Source organism: Melospiza georgiana, chromosome 27 (assembly GCF_028018845.1).
Source record: "Melospiza georgiana isolate bMelGeo1 chromosome 27, bMelGeo1.pri, whole genome shotgun sequence".
Taxonomy (NCBI): domain Eukaryota; kingdom Metazoa; phylum Chordata; class Aves; order Passeriformes; family Passerellidae; genus Melospiza; species Melospiza georgiana.
In genome coordinates this window covers 1442597-1462770 of record NC_080456.1, presented here as the reverse complement: position 1 = coordinate 1462770, position 20174 = coordinate 1442597, and the positions used below count along the sequence as shown (strand labels likewise).

The window sequence follows — 20174 nt, the reverse complement described above, 5'->3', positions numbered from 1 at the left end:
GAAAGTGTTTTCACATGAGTAAAATGGCTAAAGAGATTTCCCTCAAGCTACCAGAGGAAATAGGTGCCCTTGGACACTAGGAAAGCATGAAAAGTTTGAGCTCCATCAGACCATATTCCAGTTTATTAACTTGTTTTCACATGCTTAACAGGGCATTGCAGTGTAACCTTAACTACAGCTTTCTCTGTCTAAAAGCCCTCAATTAAAAGTTCACCTCCTGCTTTGAAAGTAAGGAAAGCAGAGTGAAAGACTGGGGGAATTAACAGCCAGGGCTGATGCACATTCAGCCTTTTGAGAAAATCTTTTTTATTCCTTGACAGCCCTATTATGAATAGAGCTCCATATTCCAGATTCTTAACCTCATGTTTGGATTTTCCCACTTTCTGCAGTTCACACTTTTTATTAAATCCTAAGGTTTTGGTGACTCAGACTTTTATCTTGTAATAGTACTGTTTGTGTGATTAAGCACTCAGCCACTCCAACATGTTGCAGAGCTCGCATGTTTTAGGGTAAGAAATGAAAAATTAACTAGGAATTGAATTTCTAGAATTAATACAAGAAAAAAAATTCTAAATTAATACAAGGAAAAAATGAGAGGCACGAAGCTCTGCTGTCTTAGAGAGCTGTCTGTCATGCAAAGTTGCCGAAAATCCTTGTGCAGCAAGGTTCCCACGCAATATAAAGGCTCCTACTGCCCCTTTTATCACCATTCCTGCTGCATTACAGGGGCGTCCCTGTGCACAGTCCCCTTGCCAGAACACTTCTCTGAGGCCAAAGGCAGCCAGAAAAAAACATTGCAATTAAGGGTAGGCTGATAATTGCATTGTTGGGAACCAGTCTGGCACAAGAATCTGCCGAGATCAAAGGAGTTCAAAGGCACAGGAGATGGCTGCAGCATCAGGGCCTTGTGGCTGTGCCTGGGTGTTGCTGGTTGGAGGCTCTGTACAAATCAAAAATGGGACAGGACTGAGGAGGAACGTGCTCTGAACTGGTTTATTTTTTAGTATCAGTTTCATTACAGGGTTATGGCAATGGGAAGATGCTATCAGCTCTAATCTCAGTTCTGCTGTCTCTGAAGCCTGCCTTTTGCAGCTTTCCCAAAACCCTTGATTTTATGAATTCCCACACCTGGGGATGTTTAATCCAATCCACGGGGGCTTGAGCTCATTTAAACTGTGGGGAAAGAGCTCAGGACAGGTCACAGCCATGAGTGATGGGAAGGATGAAAGTTTGACAAGAAAGTCTCACAGATATGTGTGCTTGACAGAAAGATTTTAAAATGAAAGAATAGAGATGGAAGCAAGTTTTGATATAGAAGAAAAGAATTGCTGAGCCAGTCTCACTGGATAACCAAGGAGGCAAAGGGTGTGTTAGTTAGAAGGGGTTTGTATGGCTTAGAGCAAAGGATAAACCCACCCCCAAACAAGAAGATGTTTTTACCAAGCAGGAAGAGAGCACAGGCAAACAAGTCAGCAAATGTGGCAAGTAGAAAAAAGGTCTCAGAATTTTCCACTGCAAGAAAACTGAAAAACAACTTCTAGCTTAAACTGTAATGTACTGACTTTTAGTGACTGGAGAACAGTAACATGAATATGGTAATTACAGTAGTTATGATAGGCTATAGATAATAGTTAAGGTACAGATTGGTTCTGCTGTATTAAGATGCTTAGCAAAGTATAGAATGCATTGTAACCAAAACCAAAGGGTCTCCAGGCCTGCCTGCAGCTGGAGCTGACAGCTGTGGGCACAGCTCTGTCACCCACCACCTTGGACTGCTGTAACGTCTTGGATGTAATAAACTGGATTTTGGATACAATAAGCTGCATTTTGGATACAATAAACTGCATTTTGGAGAGCCCCTGAAGTCCCACATCTCTCATTTCGGCTCTTAGTGGCGCCCAACGTGGGGCACCATCAGTAAGAGCCTGAATGAGGGATGCAGGTTTCCAGGCCTGCCTGCAGCTGGAGCTGACAGCTGTAGGCACAGCTCTGTCACCCACCACCCTGGACTGCTGTAACATTTTGGATGGAATAAACTGGATTTTGTATACAATAAACTGCATTTTGGATACAATAAACTGCATTTTGGAGAGCCCCTGAAGTCCCACATCCCCCATTTCGGCTCTTACACCTGAGATTTCCTGGAGATGGTTTCTGAGGGAGTACAGCTCTGCTCTAGTTGTTAACAGAGAATCTCTTCCTCAAGCAGGGCTTTGCTGTGAGCACCTAGAGCTGCTGTCTGGGGAGGATTGTGCCCTGTGCTCCCCAGGTGAACGTGTTTGTGCTCTCTCCCACAGGCATTAAACCCTTTCAGTGTGACCGCTGTGGGAAAAAGTTCACCCGCGCTTACTCGCTCAAGATGCATCGCCTGAAGCACGAAGGTAAACGCTGTTTCCGGTGCCAGATATGTAGTGCCACTTTCACTTCCTTCGGGGAATATAAACACCACATGCGGGTTTCCCGGCACATTATCCGCAAGCCTCGGATTTACGAGTGCAAAACATGCGGCGCCATGTTCACCAACTCTGGAAATTTAATCGTTCACCTGAGGAGCTTGAACCATGAAGCGTCAGAGCTAGCAAACTACTTCCAGAGCAGGTGAGGTGCACAGCAAAAACCTAACAGGGAAACTTGCTTTTTTCTTTTTTTTCTTTTTTTTTTTTCCTTTTTTTTTTTTTTTTTCCTTAGATCATCATTTCCTGCTTTCAGGGCAGCCTGCTGTGCCTCTCATCAGGCTGCCAGCTAATTCCAGTCAGATTGATTCCTGCTCCACTCTCTGTTGTATCTGATCTGTCTTACAGCATGGGAGCTATATAGGAGGCTACTGAAGAATCCAGTGATATGCAGAGGCTGGTTCTGGGTTATTTAATTTCTCTTTTCACTAGTACCTATGGCCAGGCCAATGGTGTGAAGCCACAGTGTTCTGTCCTACAGTATTGGTGATTTTGTATTGATTTGCTTTTCAAAATCTTGTATGTAGCCTGTTCACTTTCATAGGGCACAGACTTCCAACTTCTGTGGAAAGATTGCATGACTCCAGACCTTCTCCTTTCTCATTTTCTAGATAACATTACTAAATGGTTAGACTAATAGGTTTGGAAATAGTAAGGGCCACTTGGATATTTTTTATCAGGGCACCAAAGACTTGGCATATCTCACAAATGCACTGCTAAAGACTATTAAAAGAGTTCTGAGGTATCAGACGAGCACTGTGTTCTCTCATTGATAAAAATATAATTGTTGGAATTTGAGATAGAAAATACAAAAGTTGGATGAGAGAAATTGAAGACAGGAATATCTTCCAGCTCAGAAATCCATAGAGAGAGTGCAGCTTGCTGTGTGTAAGTCATCTGCCTTCAGCAATGCAAAAAATGCAATGTTCTGAATGTTACAGCATCACAATCCCACCCCTCCTGATTTCCAGACATTATTCTTCTTCCCATAAAAACATTTGAGTATTTTGTTCTATTTGATTAACTCAGAAGTGACGTAGGATGAAAAACAAAGCAGGAAAGCCAGTGGCTGTTCTTTCAGCAGAATATTGTTTAAAAGTACAAGTGCTTCATATCTGAGGGCTTACACAGTTCTTGTTCTTGGCTCTTGTGCCAAAACTGGAGCAAACACTCTGAGGGTGATGCCCTGGTTGTGGTAAGCACTGCATTGTTGTCAGCAAATTAAAGTCACACTAAAGGGTGTGATTTAAGTTGCCTGTAGCCCTTCCTTCAGTCTGATTTGACAATCATGAGGTTTAGCAGAGTTGGGGTTGGAGCAGTGCATGCTTCTGTCCTTTAAGGATTTCTTTTAACTGAGGCATTGCCAGGTGAACCCAAGCATACAAATGTGCATATATGTAATACATGTATATACTTGTCTCAAGACAAACTTCATGTGTGGTGCTGAAAACTTGCAAAGAAATTTATTTCCATTATTACCTCATGCTCTGAAAGTACAACTGGAGCATTTGGTAGGTTTTCTTTGGATCCACTCAGCCCTCAGCTGTTAAGAGTGCATAGCACAAGAGTTGTCCAGGAAGGATTAAAAGGGGAAGGAAGTGCAATTCCATACTTTTCTCAGGAGTGTGATACGTGTCAGGATCACACCCCCAGTGCAGCTGGCAGCTCCCTCTGCCTTCAGCTGCCCCACCTGTGCCCCTGGTTCCAGCCTGCCCACTCACAGGGAAGTCCTGCTGCTGCTCTGGGGGATGTTGTACCTCAGACATGGAAAGGGCCACATTTTGCCAGTGCTGAACTCATTTTTGTTTCTATTTTTAAAGCCTGAGTGCTCCCTTTTTTTCAATGAGGTTTGCAGTGCCAAATGTGTTCCAGACATTAACTTTCATTCTCATCAAGGTGATACAATCTAATCATAAGAAGTTGCTGTGTAGGAAATACAGATGTGAAATAGATGCCACTGAATAAATTCTGTGTGTGTGGAAATGAGAAGCAGGTGATGGTGCTTAGTGGGGTATGTCAGTGCCATGATCTTGGCCAATGTGAAATGAGTTCCTTTGTTCTCTGTCAATGCTTGTGTGATGGAGCTGCTACCATGGTGTGAGAAATGACATTTCTCTTCTGTCCTTTACCCCTCCTGCAGTGACTTCCTAGTACCGGACTACTTAAACCAGGAACAAGAGGAGACCCTCGGGCAGTATGAGCTAGGGGAGCATGGCTTTGAGAGCAACTCTTCTGTCCAAATGCCTGTCATTTCACAGGTGTCATCTACTCAGAATTGTGAAAGCACTTTCCCCTTGGGGTCTCTGGGTGGGTTGGCAGAGAAGGAAGAAGATGTGCCAGAGCAGCCAAAGACTAACACCACTGCTGAGGCAGCCGCGGGTGACCCTCCCAAACCGGAGCTGTCATCTATTACTATCGAATAATTCATGGTTTGGTTTCATTTTTGTTCTTTGGAAAGTGCCTGTGTTTGGTCCTGTACATTTTAATTTAATTTTTTTAAACGAAAAGTGGGGAGATTTTCCCCTTTTTACTTTGTAAGCTACGCTTTAAACTGAAAACTGCGACAGATGTTACGTTATTTTTCATGACTGAATGATCACTTCTGTGAAAATATTTAAGACTGATTGCACAAAAAAAGATCTTGTCAGAACATCATGGAAGCTGTGATATACTTCTAAAGAAGAACAACTGATTCAGATCACTTTAACTATTCCTTCTTCCACAGTTAGAGCAGCTCATTAAGTTTCTCTTGCTTCTGCAGGCCCTCTGGTTAAGGGAAAGAAATCAGAGGAAACCTTTTTCAAATGATAAACAAAAGGATGCATTGGAAACCATGATTGAACAGTTTTGACTAGTTTTGAGTGGATGCTTTAATCTTCTGCATAAAGAAGTGACACTTCCTATATGTGCCTGCTGTTTTTCAAAGCCCTTACTGTGCCCTGTGCTTGGAAATGGTGAGCGGTTTTGAAAGGAACAGTCACACACTTCTTCAAAACACACATCCCTGTCCAGCCCAGATGAATGCCAGGTATTCCTACTTCTTCTGTTCCAGTCCTTTTAGAAACTGCTTGATCAAATAGCCTAAACACATCAGCTCTGCTGAGGCTGGGCATGGAAAGTCTAAAGGTGCACCAGGAATTGGGAATGATGGAGAAGTGTTCAGCCATGCAAGCCTGACAAATATCTCCTGACTGTACCTGTCTGTAGATGGGGAGCCACAAAGGAAAATGAAGGTTTTCCCAAACTGAAATTCTTAAACCGTGGCCAGATTATTTGCAGTTCTGATCATTGCCCCCTCACATACACACTGTGTTTTTACTAATCTGAGATTTAGCTAGAGGGAGTTTACAGATTGGAAAAAATAAGCTCTTTTGTGCATTATTGCACTTTTTTTTTTTTTGTTTATACATATGTATGTATAGTTTCAGAGATTTTTACTAGCCTGTTTTGGATAAAACAAGCAATTTATTCTCTCTAAGGACAACTTTCTAACCAACAGGGGGCTGTTTACAAAAAGCCTATAGAGCAATGATGAATTGTTCCTGTTTCAAAACACTTTAAATCCTTGCCAACTCGGTTTATTAAAGGCCATTACTCCAGCTACACACACAGCTCAAGCAAGCAATAAACTGAAATATTTGCAATTTCATTTTTCCATATTTAGAAAAAGCTACAAATGGAGGGTGTGGGATTTTCAGAGCAGTGAGTCTTGTTTGGTCGAGCCTGTTTGGGCTCAAGTACTGCTTTGAAACCTAAATTAGGAAGTACATTAGGAGATTTGTGATTTTTCTTACAGCTTCTGAAGTTAACTCAGTGTTTGATGCCAAATGCCCACGGCCTACAGATGATGTGCTGAGTGAGTAGGTATTCCTTGATCTCAGTATTCCAAAGGCATGATTTACTCCCTTAGTTTTGAGTCTTGTTTGTGTAAATTGCTATTTTCTGTTATTTTCCGGATTTGTTTTATGCAAACATGAGGAAATGAAACCAATAGAGAAAGGTTGCTCCTGAAGAAACAGAAGACACAAAAGTCGTATTATATTGCACATCAATTTGTATTCAGTCAGCCTAGGCAGCTCTGATACTCTCTGAGACTGAGTTCTTTCTATTAATAGCCAGCTTTTGTAAGGAAAAAAGTTTATTGACCTTTGGAAAGTGTTTAAAGGGTTTCAGTGACTTCAGCAATTTTTCTCTTTTTAGGTTAAACCCACATATTTTAGTTAAATAGAGTGAAAACAGTTGGGATTTAAGTACTTTCCAGGTTGCTGGAATGAGGTTTCTCCACCAGATCCAAAGGGTGTTTTAGAAACATGCTGCAAAGAACTTCTGTGCTGCAATTCAGTCTTGATTATATCTACCTTTGTGAGGCTTCTTAAAAGGGCTTGAAGGAGAAATGCTTTTTCTGGGCTGTGAAATAGCCCAGTGCCTGCTGATGAGCTGGATTTAGAGACCATTTCCCTTCCACTTGAGAAGCCAGTGAGACAAGACAAAGCCTTTTGCTGAGCTTTGTTCTGACCTAGAGGGCTGCAACACTGAGCTCAAACCCAGCGTTTTCTCTTTTTCCTGACATGTTCCACAGGTAAATGAGAGTCCTTTGTGAGTCATGCTCTGAACAGTGCTTCACCCAAACCACATTTCCTGACTGCAGAGATGTAATAATCAAAGGTGGTCAGGGATGAGCTGGAAGACATAATCTGATCATTAAAATCTGATCATTTCCCTCCCTGAAGTATTTTGCTAAAGAGTTCATTGGTGAGAAGGTACAAATACACCACAGACATACCTGGATATTGGATTTTAAGACTTAAAATTTTGAGTCAGAAGGCAAATTGCTTTCAGAATACCAAAGAGAAAGGGGAAAGTTACAAAGACTTTACAACTCTGATCTGTTCTTCCTTGAAAAGAAATAAGGATCATTAACACCGAGGTACAAGGCAGGGCCTGGGGTTCATTGTTCATTGCACTGTGTGTTACACATTATCTTTTCAGCTTCCTAATTTCTGGGTAACATCTTAATTTAGTTCTCACTTTTCAATCTGGTTCAACTGGAGGAAGAATAGAGTTCTTGCAGGATTTTGTTTGGTTGCTTTAGGGTTGAGTTCACTTGTTGATTTTCCTGTCTGTAATTGTTTCTTGTTAATATCTCTTTTCTCCATAGAAATGAATACGGTTTAAATGCAAACACCTTTTTATTCCTCCTCTCTAAAGCTTGTTGGAAGTGTTCAGTTCTTTGAAATGCTGGTGTTCTTCACAAGAGAGATGTAAAAACACAGGACATCTTCAAACAATTTCTGTTGCTCATGTGCTTGGATTCCAAACAGAGCAAGAGAGAGAACTAAAACAGAAAAAAAACTTGCCTTAAACTACACTTGGGATTAAACCTAAAGTATCCATTTCTTTCAGCACATTATCAGAGGGTTTTGAATTCTGGGATGCATTTTCTTATTTCTTCTTCACTTTTTTTCCCTCCCTCCCAAAAAAATCCATTATTTAGTATTCATTTCTGTGTCTGCTAGACAAGGGTCAGGGCTGATGTGGTTCAGCCCTCCTGCTGCAAGCAGAGTGAGCCCAAGTGGTGTCCCCACAGCTGGAGTTCAGTTGTCAGGCTCGCAGAGACCATGGCCAAGTCTCTCATACTGAGAGATCAGTAGACTCGGGTATTGGAAATGGTTCTGGCTTCACATGGATTCTGAGTCGAAAAGATGTGAATTTAAACTTTTTAAAAAAGTAATAGCTGCCAATGCAGTCAGATATATTTTATAAGACTATGATCCCTATATGTCCCCTGTGGGATGGAGTTTTATTGTTTTTAAGCTATGGTTTAAGGTTTTATATGAGGGCTTCAGGCACTTCTTGGTCGCTGGTTCCACCCTGCAGCCCTGGGGTGGGAGGGCTGAGGTGAGTGCTGGTCTCTCTCAGAGACAAACCAGGAAGCATTTTATATGCAAATCCAGCAGGAGCTTTGTGCACCCTGCAGGGATGAGAGAATTCAGATGGAGGAGCACCTGCTGCTCCCACATCCATTGCAACTTCCACACCATCAGAAAATGGCAAATAGCTGATTTTCATTCAGGCCGCTCACGTTCCAGTTTTGCTCACAAGGTGAAATCCTGTTTTGGAGGGTTCTCATCTCCAACTGTAGACATAATAAATCCCATAGCATCGTGATGATGATGGCAGGTAAGAGGGTTCAAGACAGTACTTCACCACACCAGAGGTACCTGGTAAATAGAGTGGGTTCCAAGTATTTGAGGAAATGTACCATAAAAGAAACAAATGTGAATTTTTTTAGTGCAACAGTACTTACTGCTCTGGATTTTCGTTCACTCCGTGTGCTAGCACAGTAACTCCGTGTCCCACAGCTCTCAGCTACAAATCTGGTTGCACTAAAAAAAAAAAGGAATCTGGTGCTGCCAGCCTGTGTGGCAACTGTACCTACAGTCTTCCTGAGGGTTGCTGAAGTCCCCAGAAGAGTGATTTTGTTTCACCATTCATTTAGCTGTGCATGCTTTTGATATTCTGACCTGTAACCCTGGCTACACCGAGTCCTTGGACAGCTTCCTTGCTCTGTTCTGCAGTGCCTTCACTCGAGGTGCTGCCCATGGTGAAACCCCAAAGAGGGAAAAGTGGAAGCTGGAGGGAAAAAAAAATGTGAATTAAATTATTGTTGGGCTTCTTTGTGCATTTTAGTAACAGTGAAACCCCCTTAACTGTGCCAGTCTCCAGTCACCAGCCGTATATCAGTCATCATCTCATCCTCAGTACAGCTTCTCTTGTTGATGCTGGCCACAGCTAGATTACTTGGCATGTTTATTGACCTAACAGAATTGGTTTTGGGTTTTGGTTTTGTTTTTTAATGTATACGATGTTTAAATACACTTCACATTTTATATAATACTATCTGGCTATTAGTATTTTTCAGGAACCATAGTTCTTGGTGGCTATATATATTTTTGTGACTTTTTTTGTAAACTAAGTGCCGTTTCAACGTTACAATCATTTTTAGAGTTATTGTAATCAATGTGAATATCATGTTTTTTCAACTCTGTTCTGAGCCTGTAGTGTTTGCTTTGTGATCATATGTGTAATGTATATATTCTGTATAGTTACATTGTATTGAAATACTAGCTTGTTTGATATAAGAAAAGTATGTATTGGGTACCTTTTTGCTAGCCTGGTTGTTTAATCTTTAAAAAAAAAGTTCCAAAATACAAAAAAAAAAAATCTCCAAACTGGTCCCATTATAGGTCAAAATTAAGGGGGGAGAAAAACTAGTTTTGAGTGTCTTTGGATAGAAATATGAAGCTAAGATTTTTCATTAAAATATTAATGTTTTATGGAGTATATCTTTGCTTTGTGTGGTTATTTAACTCTGGCAGTGTTTGCCTTGCAGTGCAGCAGAGTAACCTGGACCTTCAGTGAGAAGGTGCAGCCCTGTCCCTTGAACCACATTCTCTCAAAGCTTTGCTTTTAACCAGTCCCAAAAGAGCTGATATGGGGAGAACTCACTGGTGCTGAAGCTGTCCCTGGGAGAAAGGTAGTTTAAAACAAAATTAACATTAATAGATGGATGGAGAAGTTACATGAAGAGTATTAAGAACACAGCACACATTTCTGTTTCATTTTCCTTTGTCTGTTAGATTGCCTTCTGTTCACGTTCTCTTTAGACCTCATTCTGCAAAAGTGCTGGGGCCAGCTTTCCTTGGGGTGATGTTGATGGAAAGCCAAGGGGGAGCCTCATCAAATCAGCCAAAGCAGAAGGGGTTTAAAGTACAGTAGGCAGTCACTGCAGTGGCAGCTGTGAGCTTCAGAGGAGTCCTGAAACAGCCCAGAGTGTGGGACTCAAAACCCATCTCTGCTGTTCTACAACCCTGGCAATTAAAATCCTTTTCCTCCTACAGCCCCACCTGTGAGTGAGCTGCAATCCTGGATCCACAGATGACTTGGAAAATGGCAGGTTGGGAAGTGCTTGGCTGAGGAGCTCAATACAAGCAGGCTGGGGTGATTTATACACCAGCTGCCAAACTGTGCTCAGTGTCTGACACAGGAGTGAGGCACAAAATGGAAAAGCTCTCCCTGGTGCAGAGCAGCTGGAGCCATGATGAACATGGGTAGGGCTGGATAGTTTTAAATGCCAAGTTCTCCTTTGAGGAACATGAATTGGGACAGGGGTCTGAACCTGAGCATAACTGGAAGAGGGGAGTTCATCTGGTGAGGGCCCTGGAGAGATGCAGTGTGACAGAGGCTTGGGTCTCCCATGAAAGCAGAAATTTATTTCGTTGAAGCCAGGACACATTTGGAGTCTGCAGTAAATTCTGGCTGGTTGTTAATTCACACAGAGCACCCAGAGGTGGGCAGGGCACCCCTGGGTGTGGATGGTAGAGCTGTAAATTCAGACACAGCCCCCAGAGCTGGGCAGGACCCAGGACATCCCTCTGGCTGTCCTGAACAGCCCAGACCCCCACCAGGGGTCTCAGAGACCCTGGCACAGAGCCCAAAATGCCCCTGTGGGTTTGATTATGACCCATGGAGCAAATTACCAACCTTAGATGAAGATCTGCAAGCCACAAACAATTTAAGTAGAATGACAGTGAAAATATCATGAGGTGAAAAAGTAGATTTGGGAGTTTTTTAGAATGGAGGTTCAGGGGGCAAGATGGAGGGATCTGGGCACGTCCAGCCTTTCTCCTTCTTCTCCTTCTTGGCCTCCATCTTCTGCTGTAATGTTGCACTTTTAGATTGGTTTCGAGTAGAAGCTCACTGTCTAACATAGGTGATGGGTATTGGGAAGTGATTGTAAACATTGTACACGCAGTTTTTAGTATAAAAAGATAACACTGTCCCAGGGGCAAGCAGAATGCCTTGGGCTGTCCTGCTGAGCAGACCTCGGCTGGGCAGGAGAAGGAATTTTACAGACATGAGTGGATGGTGGAGCTGTGAATTCACAGCACCCAGAGCTGGACAGGCACCCCTGGATGGATGGCAAGGCCTGGGCTGGTGACTGGAGCAGGATTTTCCAAAGCACAACCATATATTTTGTGTGAAACACCTTTTAGGCACCCTTAACAAAGCAAGTGCACACTATTGAAGCTTTTTGTGTGGCATCCTTAGAGCATTCAGCATTTTATTCCTGACAGTAATAAAGGATTATTTCTTTTGCTTAGAGGAGAGTGTCTGAGCTAAGACCAAACTCAGCTACTGAGAATGTGGCAGAGCGGGGATGAGAGTTCTCCCAGGGCTGATTGCTCCATTCCTACCCAGTGATATCCCCAGGAAAATGAAGCTGCTGAGAGAAACCTGGCTGGGGTTATGCATGAATACAGTTTCAATGCAAACACCTTTTTATTTCTCCTCTCTAACTTGTTGGAAGTGTTCTTTGAAATGCTGGTGTTCTTCACAAGAGAGATGTAAAAACACAGAACATAAAACAATTTCTGTTGCTCATGTGCTTGGATTCCAAACAGAGCAAGAGAGAGAACTAAAATAGAAAAAACTTGCCTTAAACTACACTTGGGATTAAACCTAAAACATCCATTTCTTTCAGTACGTTATCAGAGGGTTTTGAATGCTGGGATGCATTTTCTTATTTCTTCTTAGCTTTCCTCAAGCTGCATCTCCAGAGGAGTGAGGTAACATCACCCCTGTGAGAGCTGAGGTTTCTGTGAGACCCTGAGCATGCAGAGCAGGGAGGTGTGCCCGTGGCAGAGCCTTTCTTACAGCCCCGAGGTTGGGGTGCAGTCCTGTGGAGTTTGGGGTCTGTTGGCAGCTTTTCAGGGCACAGCAACATGCTTGAACAGCAGAGTCACTGCCAGGAGCCCTGATTTCCTTAGCTGCCTTTCACAAATCCTTGAGAAATAGGCCACAAACACCCCGAGTGAGATCTGTGTGTTTGAAAACCACTCTGAGGGCTTGAGTTAATTGCCTTTGAGCATGAGCTGCCTTTGTCTCACTCACAAGGTCTCAGGTGAAGATAAGAGAACAACTCACAGGGCATCTATTTGTGTATCTCACTTGAACCTTTACCTCCCTGTTGAAGTTTGATCTCTTCTATCCAAATTATGAAATTAATGAGTTAAATGTGACTGAGTGTTGAGTGGCTGTGCCCTGGCTTTGCCACACACCCCTCTCATTTCAAACACCACTGGATTCCTGTGGGAGTGTCTTCAGGAATGCATGCACTGCAGCTGGCTAAACTGCATTCCCAGGCTCCCCGTGCCTCCCTAGGTGCTCCAAATCTGTGGTTTGCAAAGCTCCAGCACTCAGAAGGTGACAATTTTTCTTCAGAGAGTGCTGCCTGCTCCCCTGAAGGTGCACACAAAATCCAGAAGGAATTTTGAACAATGACCATGTGAAAACAGCAGTTGACCAACTCCTTCCTTGCTGCTTCCCTCAGGAGCAGCTGGTACTGCTGGCTCCTGGGAAATGATGAAATAAATGGGTTCAAAGCCCAGACCTCCAGCAAGAACCTTGCTTTGCTCTGGTTTAGCCCTTACAAGCTTCTCTTGATTTTGGAGAGGGAATGAGAGATGTGTTTTCCTGCCATCCCATGCCCATCTCTAAACAAGCTTCTCCTCCCCAGGGAGGCAGGACTTACAGACAAGATACTGTAAGAAGCAGATATATTTTATATTTTCTGGTCTTGAAGGGTTTTCTTTTCTTTTTTTTTTCTTTTTTTTTCTTGTTTTTAGGAGGGAGCATTGATACTTCATTATAGTGGTACTTTGGTATTTTTGGTATTTTTCATTTTTTCCCCTTGCAGAATCTGACATTGTCTAGACTATTTTAAAGAAAAAAAAAAACAATGTCAGCTCCAAACAGATTGCTTTTAAGTATGAAGGAACATAAGTGGAGTAAGTACTGGGTAGAATTCACTGATGTCAAAATAAAGTCCTTCATTATTTGGTGGCTTGAAGCATTTCTGTCTGCAGTGCTGAATGCCTTTCAGAACACCTTGGGCCTAGGGGATCTGATCTGTGAGCATGGCCCTGGCATTTGTGCCTCCAGCAGGACAGAAAATGAGAGGTAAAATGGATCATTGAAATTCTCTGGGGGCAGGAGAAGCCTCCCTGCCAGGTGAGCACAGCCCTGGTCAAAGGGGATGATCAGGAGTGTTCAGGAGGGGCAAGGACACCAAGAGGAGTTTGGAGGAGCTGACTCTGAATTCCAGGAGCAATTTTTTGTGTTTGGGTGAAGAGACACAAGGAGAAAGGATCCCATGGGGTCTGATACTCCATCATTGCATGGAAACAGCCCGCTGGTTCTGGAAGAACAAGGTAAATTACAATTCCAGCCACTGGAGCATTTAAATAGTCTGCCTTGCCAGAAATTGAAATTGCTCCTTAAGAGCAAACCCATTTTGTGAACTTTGCTTTTGCCAGTAGCTTCTCTGACTCAGCAGAGTTTATTTTATAGACTGTGTATTAGTGGGGTGCCCAGAACTTTTTGGAGAGTTTCTGTGCATAAACAGACCCTGTGTAAAACAAAACTGGAGAGAAAAGACACAAGACTAATAGACAACAGAGCTTAGAAAACCAAAACATCTCTCCAGGGTAGGACTTCATCTTCCCACAATTTAAACGAGAAAAATAACAAAAATCCTAACAAAACCTTTTATATAACTTCAGTGTTGCAGTGATCAGTTGCAGGGTTGACGTGACAGCAATTACAAACAAGAGTTATGCAACTGCCTCGTTGATGGAATTGAAATTAATACAGAGCCAGACAAAAAGAAATGGCTTTAGGTTGGATTGTTGTGCTTGAAAGAAATAAAAAAATGTTCAGGTCAGCCTCTTTTGAAAAAGTGAGCATAAGCTCAGGCTGAAAAAGCTCCTTGAAGAACACACAGAGTGAATTGCTCTTAAAAATTCTCTTTGTGTGTGTTACAGGCAAAATTGTGTTTCTCTTCTAAGGTTTACAGCTCATGAGTTTTTAATCTGACTAGTTCAGTATTTTAATTTTGCTCATGTTCCTTTAAGTGTCCTTTTCTAAAAGCATTGAGCAGAGCATCCCTGGCTGTTGTGATTGTGGCTGATTCACTGGAGGAGAAGCCCACGCTCACGTGTGCACCCACATCATCCCCTCCACTCTCCATCTGCATCTTGGAGTGGAGCTGGAGGCAGCATCTGGCATCCCAGGCAGGAATGAATCCTGTGGGTGAATACTGTTTGAGAGGGCTTGGATTCATGGAAAGAAAATCTGGGAAAATCCTGAGTCTAACTGGAAAATCCTGAGTCAGAGCCCAGCCTGCATTGACAGGAGCTGTTCCTGGCTCCTTCCCTGAGATGTCTCTGCTGAGGCAGGGTGCACTTACTGCTCATGCAGCAATGGTTTGTGCAGATGTCTTGGTTTCAAAAGCCAGGTGTCTGCTGAGGAAGGCAGGAGCGTCCCCTGAAATGGAAAATGTAAATGCCCCCGCTCCAAATTGCTATAAATATGGGAGCAGGGAACTAACAGTTCTTGAATAGGGAAGAAAATGAAAGGATAAAATAAACAATGCAGTACACTAGAACAACACTGACAGAGTCAGAACCCAACCTGACACCCTGTGGGTCAGGGTGTTGGCAGCAGTGCCATTGGAATTGTGGCTCAGCCCTCCTGCAGTGTCAGGGCTGGTTCTGCTGGAGCAGGATCCTGGAGAAAGGTGCAGTCTCTCCTCTGAAGATCCAGGGGAAGAGACAGCTGCTGTTCCTCTGGGGAATCCAGTGGAGAAGCCGTGCTGGTGTTCCAGAATCTCCAGATTATATCCAGGTAGGAATGCTTGGCTGGTGTTCCAGAATCTCCAGATTATATCCAGGTAGCAATGCTTGGCTGGTGTTCCAGAACCTCCAGATTATATCCAGGTAGGAATGCTTGGCTGGTGTTCCAGAATCTCCAGATTATATCCAGGCAGGAATGCTTGGCTGGTGTTCCAGAGTCTCCAGATTATATCCAGGTAGCAATGCTTGGCTCCTCCCTCTGGGCTCACATCTCCCAATGGGATGCTGTAGTTCTTATCAGCCATGCAGGGACATTCAATGGCTGTTATCAGCAGATGTCCCCCCAGCTGTGGAAGAGATAAGGAGAACTGCCCACTGAACAGAAGGCAACTGCCATACAGATGGTAATAGAATACAATGTGCTTGGCAATCCAGGACAGCAGACATGAGCCAAACCCCTGGAATTCATTTCCCATTCACAGGCAGGTGTATCAAACCATGCCAGGGTGGGTCTCTTGCTGAAGAAACACTGAGGATTTTCTGTTTCTCCAGAACTGGTCCAGGGCAAGGTTCCCTGCCCAGTGCAGAGTGTTGGAACCAGATTATCTCAAAGGTCTCTCCCAACCCAAACACTCTGTGATTCTATGAATTTCTCCTGTTTATTCAGGGAATAAAGCACCAGAGGAGACACGGGGAATAGGAATTAAACCCATTGTTTCTTTGCTCCTCCTCACCTTTTTCACCCTGAGTAGAGGAGGCAGAAGAGCCCAGAGCTTTTTGCTTCCAGAGGGAGAGGAGGAGCAGATTTTGGAGGAGCCTACAGGGGATGTGTTTGCTGCACATTCACTGCCATGTGCTGGTTAGTGTGAGTCACCCTGGGAATTCACAGGGTTCAGTCAGGATGAAAACACTACAGGATGGAAAACACTGGCTGGCCGTCCATCCATCCATCCATCCATCCATCCATCCATCCATCCATCCATCCATCCATCCACCCACCCACCCACCCACCCACCCATGCCAGGAATTTTTGTGCTGATTCCCCATCAGCCTTGCCACAGGCGGGTGTTGGACATGTGGCTTCATCCCCAGCAGCCTCATTGCTCAGGAGAAAAGCTGATCTCCAGGAAAGCCTTGGCTGCTGAGTTCCCAAAGGCCACTTGTTCCCACCTGCGTTTGTGTGGGCCAGGAACTGAGCACTGATGTGGCCTTGGCTGCTCAGTGGCATCAAAAGTCCACTTTCTGTTGTTCTCTTGCTGGAACCCCTGAGAATTTTAAACTTTCTGTGCCTAAAGGCACAGACCCACATGAGAACACTGCATTTGACCTGAGGCTGTGGAGAAGGCTTCCAAAATTGATTGATAGCACTGGGATTGTGGGTGTGGAGTTGGTTAGAGGTGTGCAATATCACAGAGTGGAAAACTTAGAGTTTGGGATTTTAGAATATAGAAATAAATATGAAGAAAATGGAGGTTTTAGGGTGGAGGCAGGTTGTTCTTCTTTACCTTCTTCTTCCTTCCTCTTCACCTTCTTCCTTCTTCTTCATGGGTTTGGATGGCATTTTGTAATTGGGCAGAAAAGTCCACATTGCATGCTTCAAGGGATTAGTTACTGGGTTAAAAGGGAAAATAATCCAGGTATCAGCTCTTAATTGGATAGTTTAGTCTTAAAAGACCTTGTAACAAGAGATTGTTGGCCATTTTGTGCCTTCTGATGAAAGGCTGCAGAACTCATGGTTGTGAGGCTTTTACTGATAAGAAATAATAAACACCTGGGTCTGAACATGAATTACTGTCTCAAGTGCCTTTAATCCAGACCCAGAGAAACCAATATTCTCCCTTGCCTTTGCTGCTTTCCTCCTCCTGTCTGTTGCTGTGGGTTCTAAGGGAACATGGAAAAAGTGAAAGCTTGCATGGCCTTTGACATCCTCCAGCCAGAAATAAAGGCCTGGAGGTTAAATCTGATGGTTTTGCTGCCCTTCCCCTCTGGGACATGGCAAGGTTAGAGCAGCTTGATCTATGGTGTGGCTGGGCAGCTGTGATGGGTGCTTTGTCACAGTCCAGAGCAATCAGGCTAACACAAACCAGAGCCTTCCCTGGAGCTTTATGGAACCCTTTAAAAAGTGATGGATGCTCTGCAGCAGGAGAGGAAGGGGAATCAGCAGGTTAGGTCAAACTGCAGAGCACGATAACCAGGGCAATTAATACCACTTAATGGGAAACTGCAAGCTCTTGGCTCCTCAGATATCTGAGTTTATAATCCAGGCCAGATTGCCTTTGAAGGATGGCTCTCATCAAGGGAGGCTGGGGAGCCTTGCTGCAATAAAACCATTCCATGGAGATGATCCTTGGCCCTCTCTGCCATGTCTTAAGGAGCTTTTGGCCACTGCTTTGGCCCTCTTTGTCTCAGCACTGTGGGAGCTCTGGGAGAGGGAATGGGATCCCTTTCCCTGCAGAGCTGAGCTCAGGTGCCAATGGGGCCTTTCCCCATCAGCTGCTGTTTGTGCAAACTCCCTGGATCAGCTGCAGAGCGTAACTGGCACGAAGGGATTTTGTCTTTGTTGCTGAGATGGTGCCAGAGCCCCTGAATTCCCATCCCAGAGTGGCTTTGCAGGACCCTGTTCTGAGCAAATCTCTCTCTGTGTGCAGTGTTGGGAGGGACAAAGGCTGCAGCAGCACTGACCAGGGCACATTCTCCTCTCCTGCAGCACCCTGGATGTTTTGATCCCTTAATTTACCTGAGCCATTCCATTTTCCAGCCACTGCTGGTAGCTCAGGCAGCTGCTTTCCTTCTTGCCTAAAGCCAGAGAGGGAGGAACCAAACCTCTGCAGGAAGAATCAAACCACGGCAGGAGAAACCCAAGGGAAAGAGGCAATTCCTGCTGGACAAGTGTCACTGGGATATAACCCCAGCCCCATCCTGTCCCTGCCCTCTAGATCTGTGCAGGGTTTAAATCTGGGTTTCCTCCTTTTCCTGCCTTGTGCTGTTCTGGTTTTCTCTGACAGAGTGCAGCCACATCACTCCAGGGTTTCCTGTGTTCTGAAACTGGCACACAGGAGGAGGAACTGAGGTCCTCGTGCCCCTGATATTCTTTATACAACTGCATAAAATTCATTACTGTGTTGGTTTTGGTTTCTTTTATCAGGGGTGTCAAGCACAATCGCTTTGCTCATTAAAACTAACTTTAAATTCCTGAAGGGAGACAGAGGGAAGGGAGAAGTGGAGAGTTTTAGTTTTCTGAAAGTGTCTTGGAAAGGAAATTACTGGATTATTTAATTATCCCCAAAGCAAGAATATGAAACCTGCAAAATTGGAAACTAATTTTCACTGCAACTTTTTTAATTTAGAAAGTGACTTTCATTCAGGTTCATTCTGAAAAGATGGAGGTGGTGGTTTTGTAAAAATTTATTTTGAGCAGGAAAATGTCTCTCTTTTATTTTTTAACATGCTATACCTTGCTCTGAAAGGCATAACCTCTGACAGGTTTTCTTCTTGTCTTGGAAGGTAATTTCAGATCATTAAAATCTCTCACAAAGAGGACTCTGGCTTGGCCTTTGGGCAGGCTCAGGAAGGCAACTCTGCCCTTCTTGCATTCAAGTCATGTTTGGCAGTTTGGCTTTGGGACAGAGGTGCTTTTGTCACGGTTTTGAGGGCTGAAAAACAAACCCTTAATTACCCTTGAGAAAACCAAAAGGACTGCACTGAGAGTCACCAAAAGGTTCATGGAAAAGGGCAGGTACTGGCAGCCCCCTCAGCTCAGCCATGTGGAGTTCCCAGCAATAACCATGGAGCAAAATGCCTATTTATAGAAAACAAATAGAATAGCACAGGGCAGGAGAGAGGCTGGACTCAGAAAACTGCATTAGCATATTGGCAGAGTGGGTTCCTGGCCTGGAAGAGTGTCCACAACACAACAGGCTGCTTAATCAGCCCGAGGTCCAGCAGCCCTGAGTGACAAAAAGCAGATTTTGCAAAGCAAACCCAGCCCTGTTCTTACCTCCCCATGCTCAAACAAAGCAGTTCCATCTCTGCATAACCTCATGGTGAATGAACCCCAAGTCTCTGCAGCCAAGTCTGAATTTAGCTGGTGGGTTTTTATCTCCAGAGGTGTTTCATTAGCTCAATTACAAGTGACATGTTCCACTATGCGCTGCTGACTGAAAAAACTCAGCCAACCTAAATCCCTCTCCAAACAGAATCCAATTAACCTCTTACTCCCCCTTCCTTTAATCCCCTGTGCCTCATGACTCATTCCCAGCCACACCTTTTAAAGAAGACCAAATGAACTCCCTGAGATCACTCTGAAGGGCTGAGCTGTTTGTTGGGTTTGTTTGTGTATTGCAATGCTCTGATGGCCCCGACAAGGGGAGAGAATGATGAGGAGAATTCCATTGATCTCAGAAGGCTAATTAATTACTTTATTATACTATATTATTCTGTACATCTAAAACTGAATGTGCCAAGCACTCTGCACACAACTGCACTGAATCTTGTGACTGTCACCCAACAGTCCTGACACACACACACACACCTGGCCCTGACAGGCCAAGGAAACAAAACCCCATCACTGTGGGTAAACAATCTCCACGTTGCATTCTACTCTGGCACAGCGCATGAGCAGCAAGTGAGATAAGAATTGTGTTTTCTTTCTCCGATGTCCAGAGAATGGGAAACGCAGAAAGGTTCTTGGGAAGAATTGTGAGAAATGTGGGGCTACAGGGGTGTGCAGTGATTGTCCCCAAAGTCGGGGCCCACGTGTTTTGTGCTGGTGTCCAGTGTCAGTTCTCTGCTGCACAAACACAGGCAGGGGACCCTGTGTGACACAGAGAGAATCCCAGAATGGTTTGGGTGAAAGGGACCTTAAAGCTCACCCAGTGCCACCCCTGCCATGGACAGGGACACCTTCCACTGTCCCAGGCTGCTCCAAGCCTTGCCCAGTCTGGGACACTTTCAGGGGCAGCCCCAGCTGCTCTGGGCACCCTGTGCCAGGGCCTGCCCACCCTCACAGGGAAGAATTTCTTCCATA

At 44.1% G+C, this 20174-nt stretch overlaps 1 protein-coding gene across 4 annotated transcripts in view; it reads left to right on the top strand.

The window, feature by feature from the left end:
* The window catches only part of ZBTB44 (zinc finger and BTB domain containing 44), a 41357-nt gene extending 31560 nt beyond the window's left edge, over nucleotides 1-9797 (top strand). For 3 of the 4 annotated variants that reach the window (XM_058041252.1, XM_058041251.1, XM_058041250.1), the window contains exons 5-6: nucleotides 2298-2598; nucleotides 4594-9797. In XM_058041252.1, coding sequence (XP_057897235.1) covers nucleotides 2298-2598; nucleotides 4594-4876 — 584 coding nt within the window. In that variant the 3' untranslated portion in view covers nucleotides 4877-9797. The remainder of the gene's footprint in view (nucleotides 1-2297; nucleotides 2599-4593) is intronic. The other variant, XM_058041253.1, reaches the window with a different exon arrangement.
* The last annotated feature ends 10377 nt before the right edge of the window (nucleotides 9798-20174 follow it).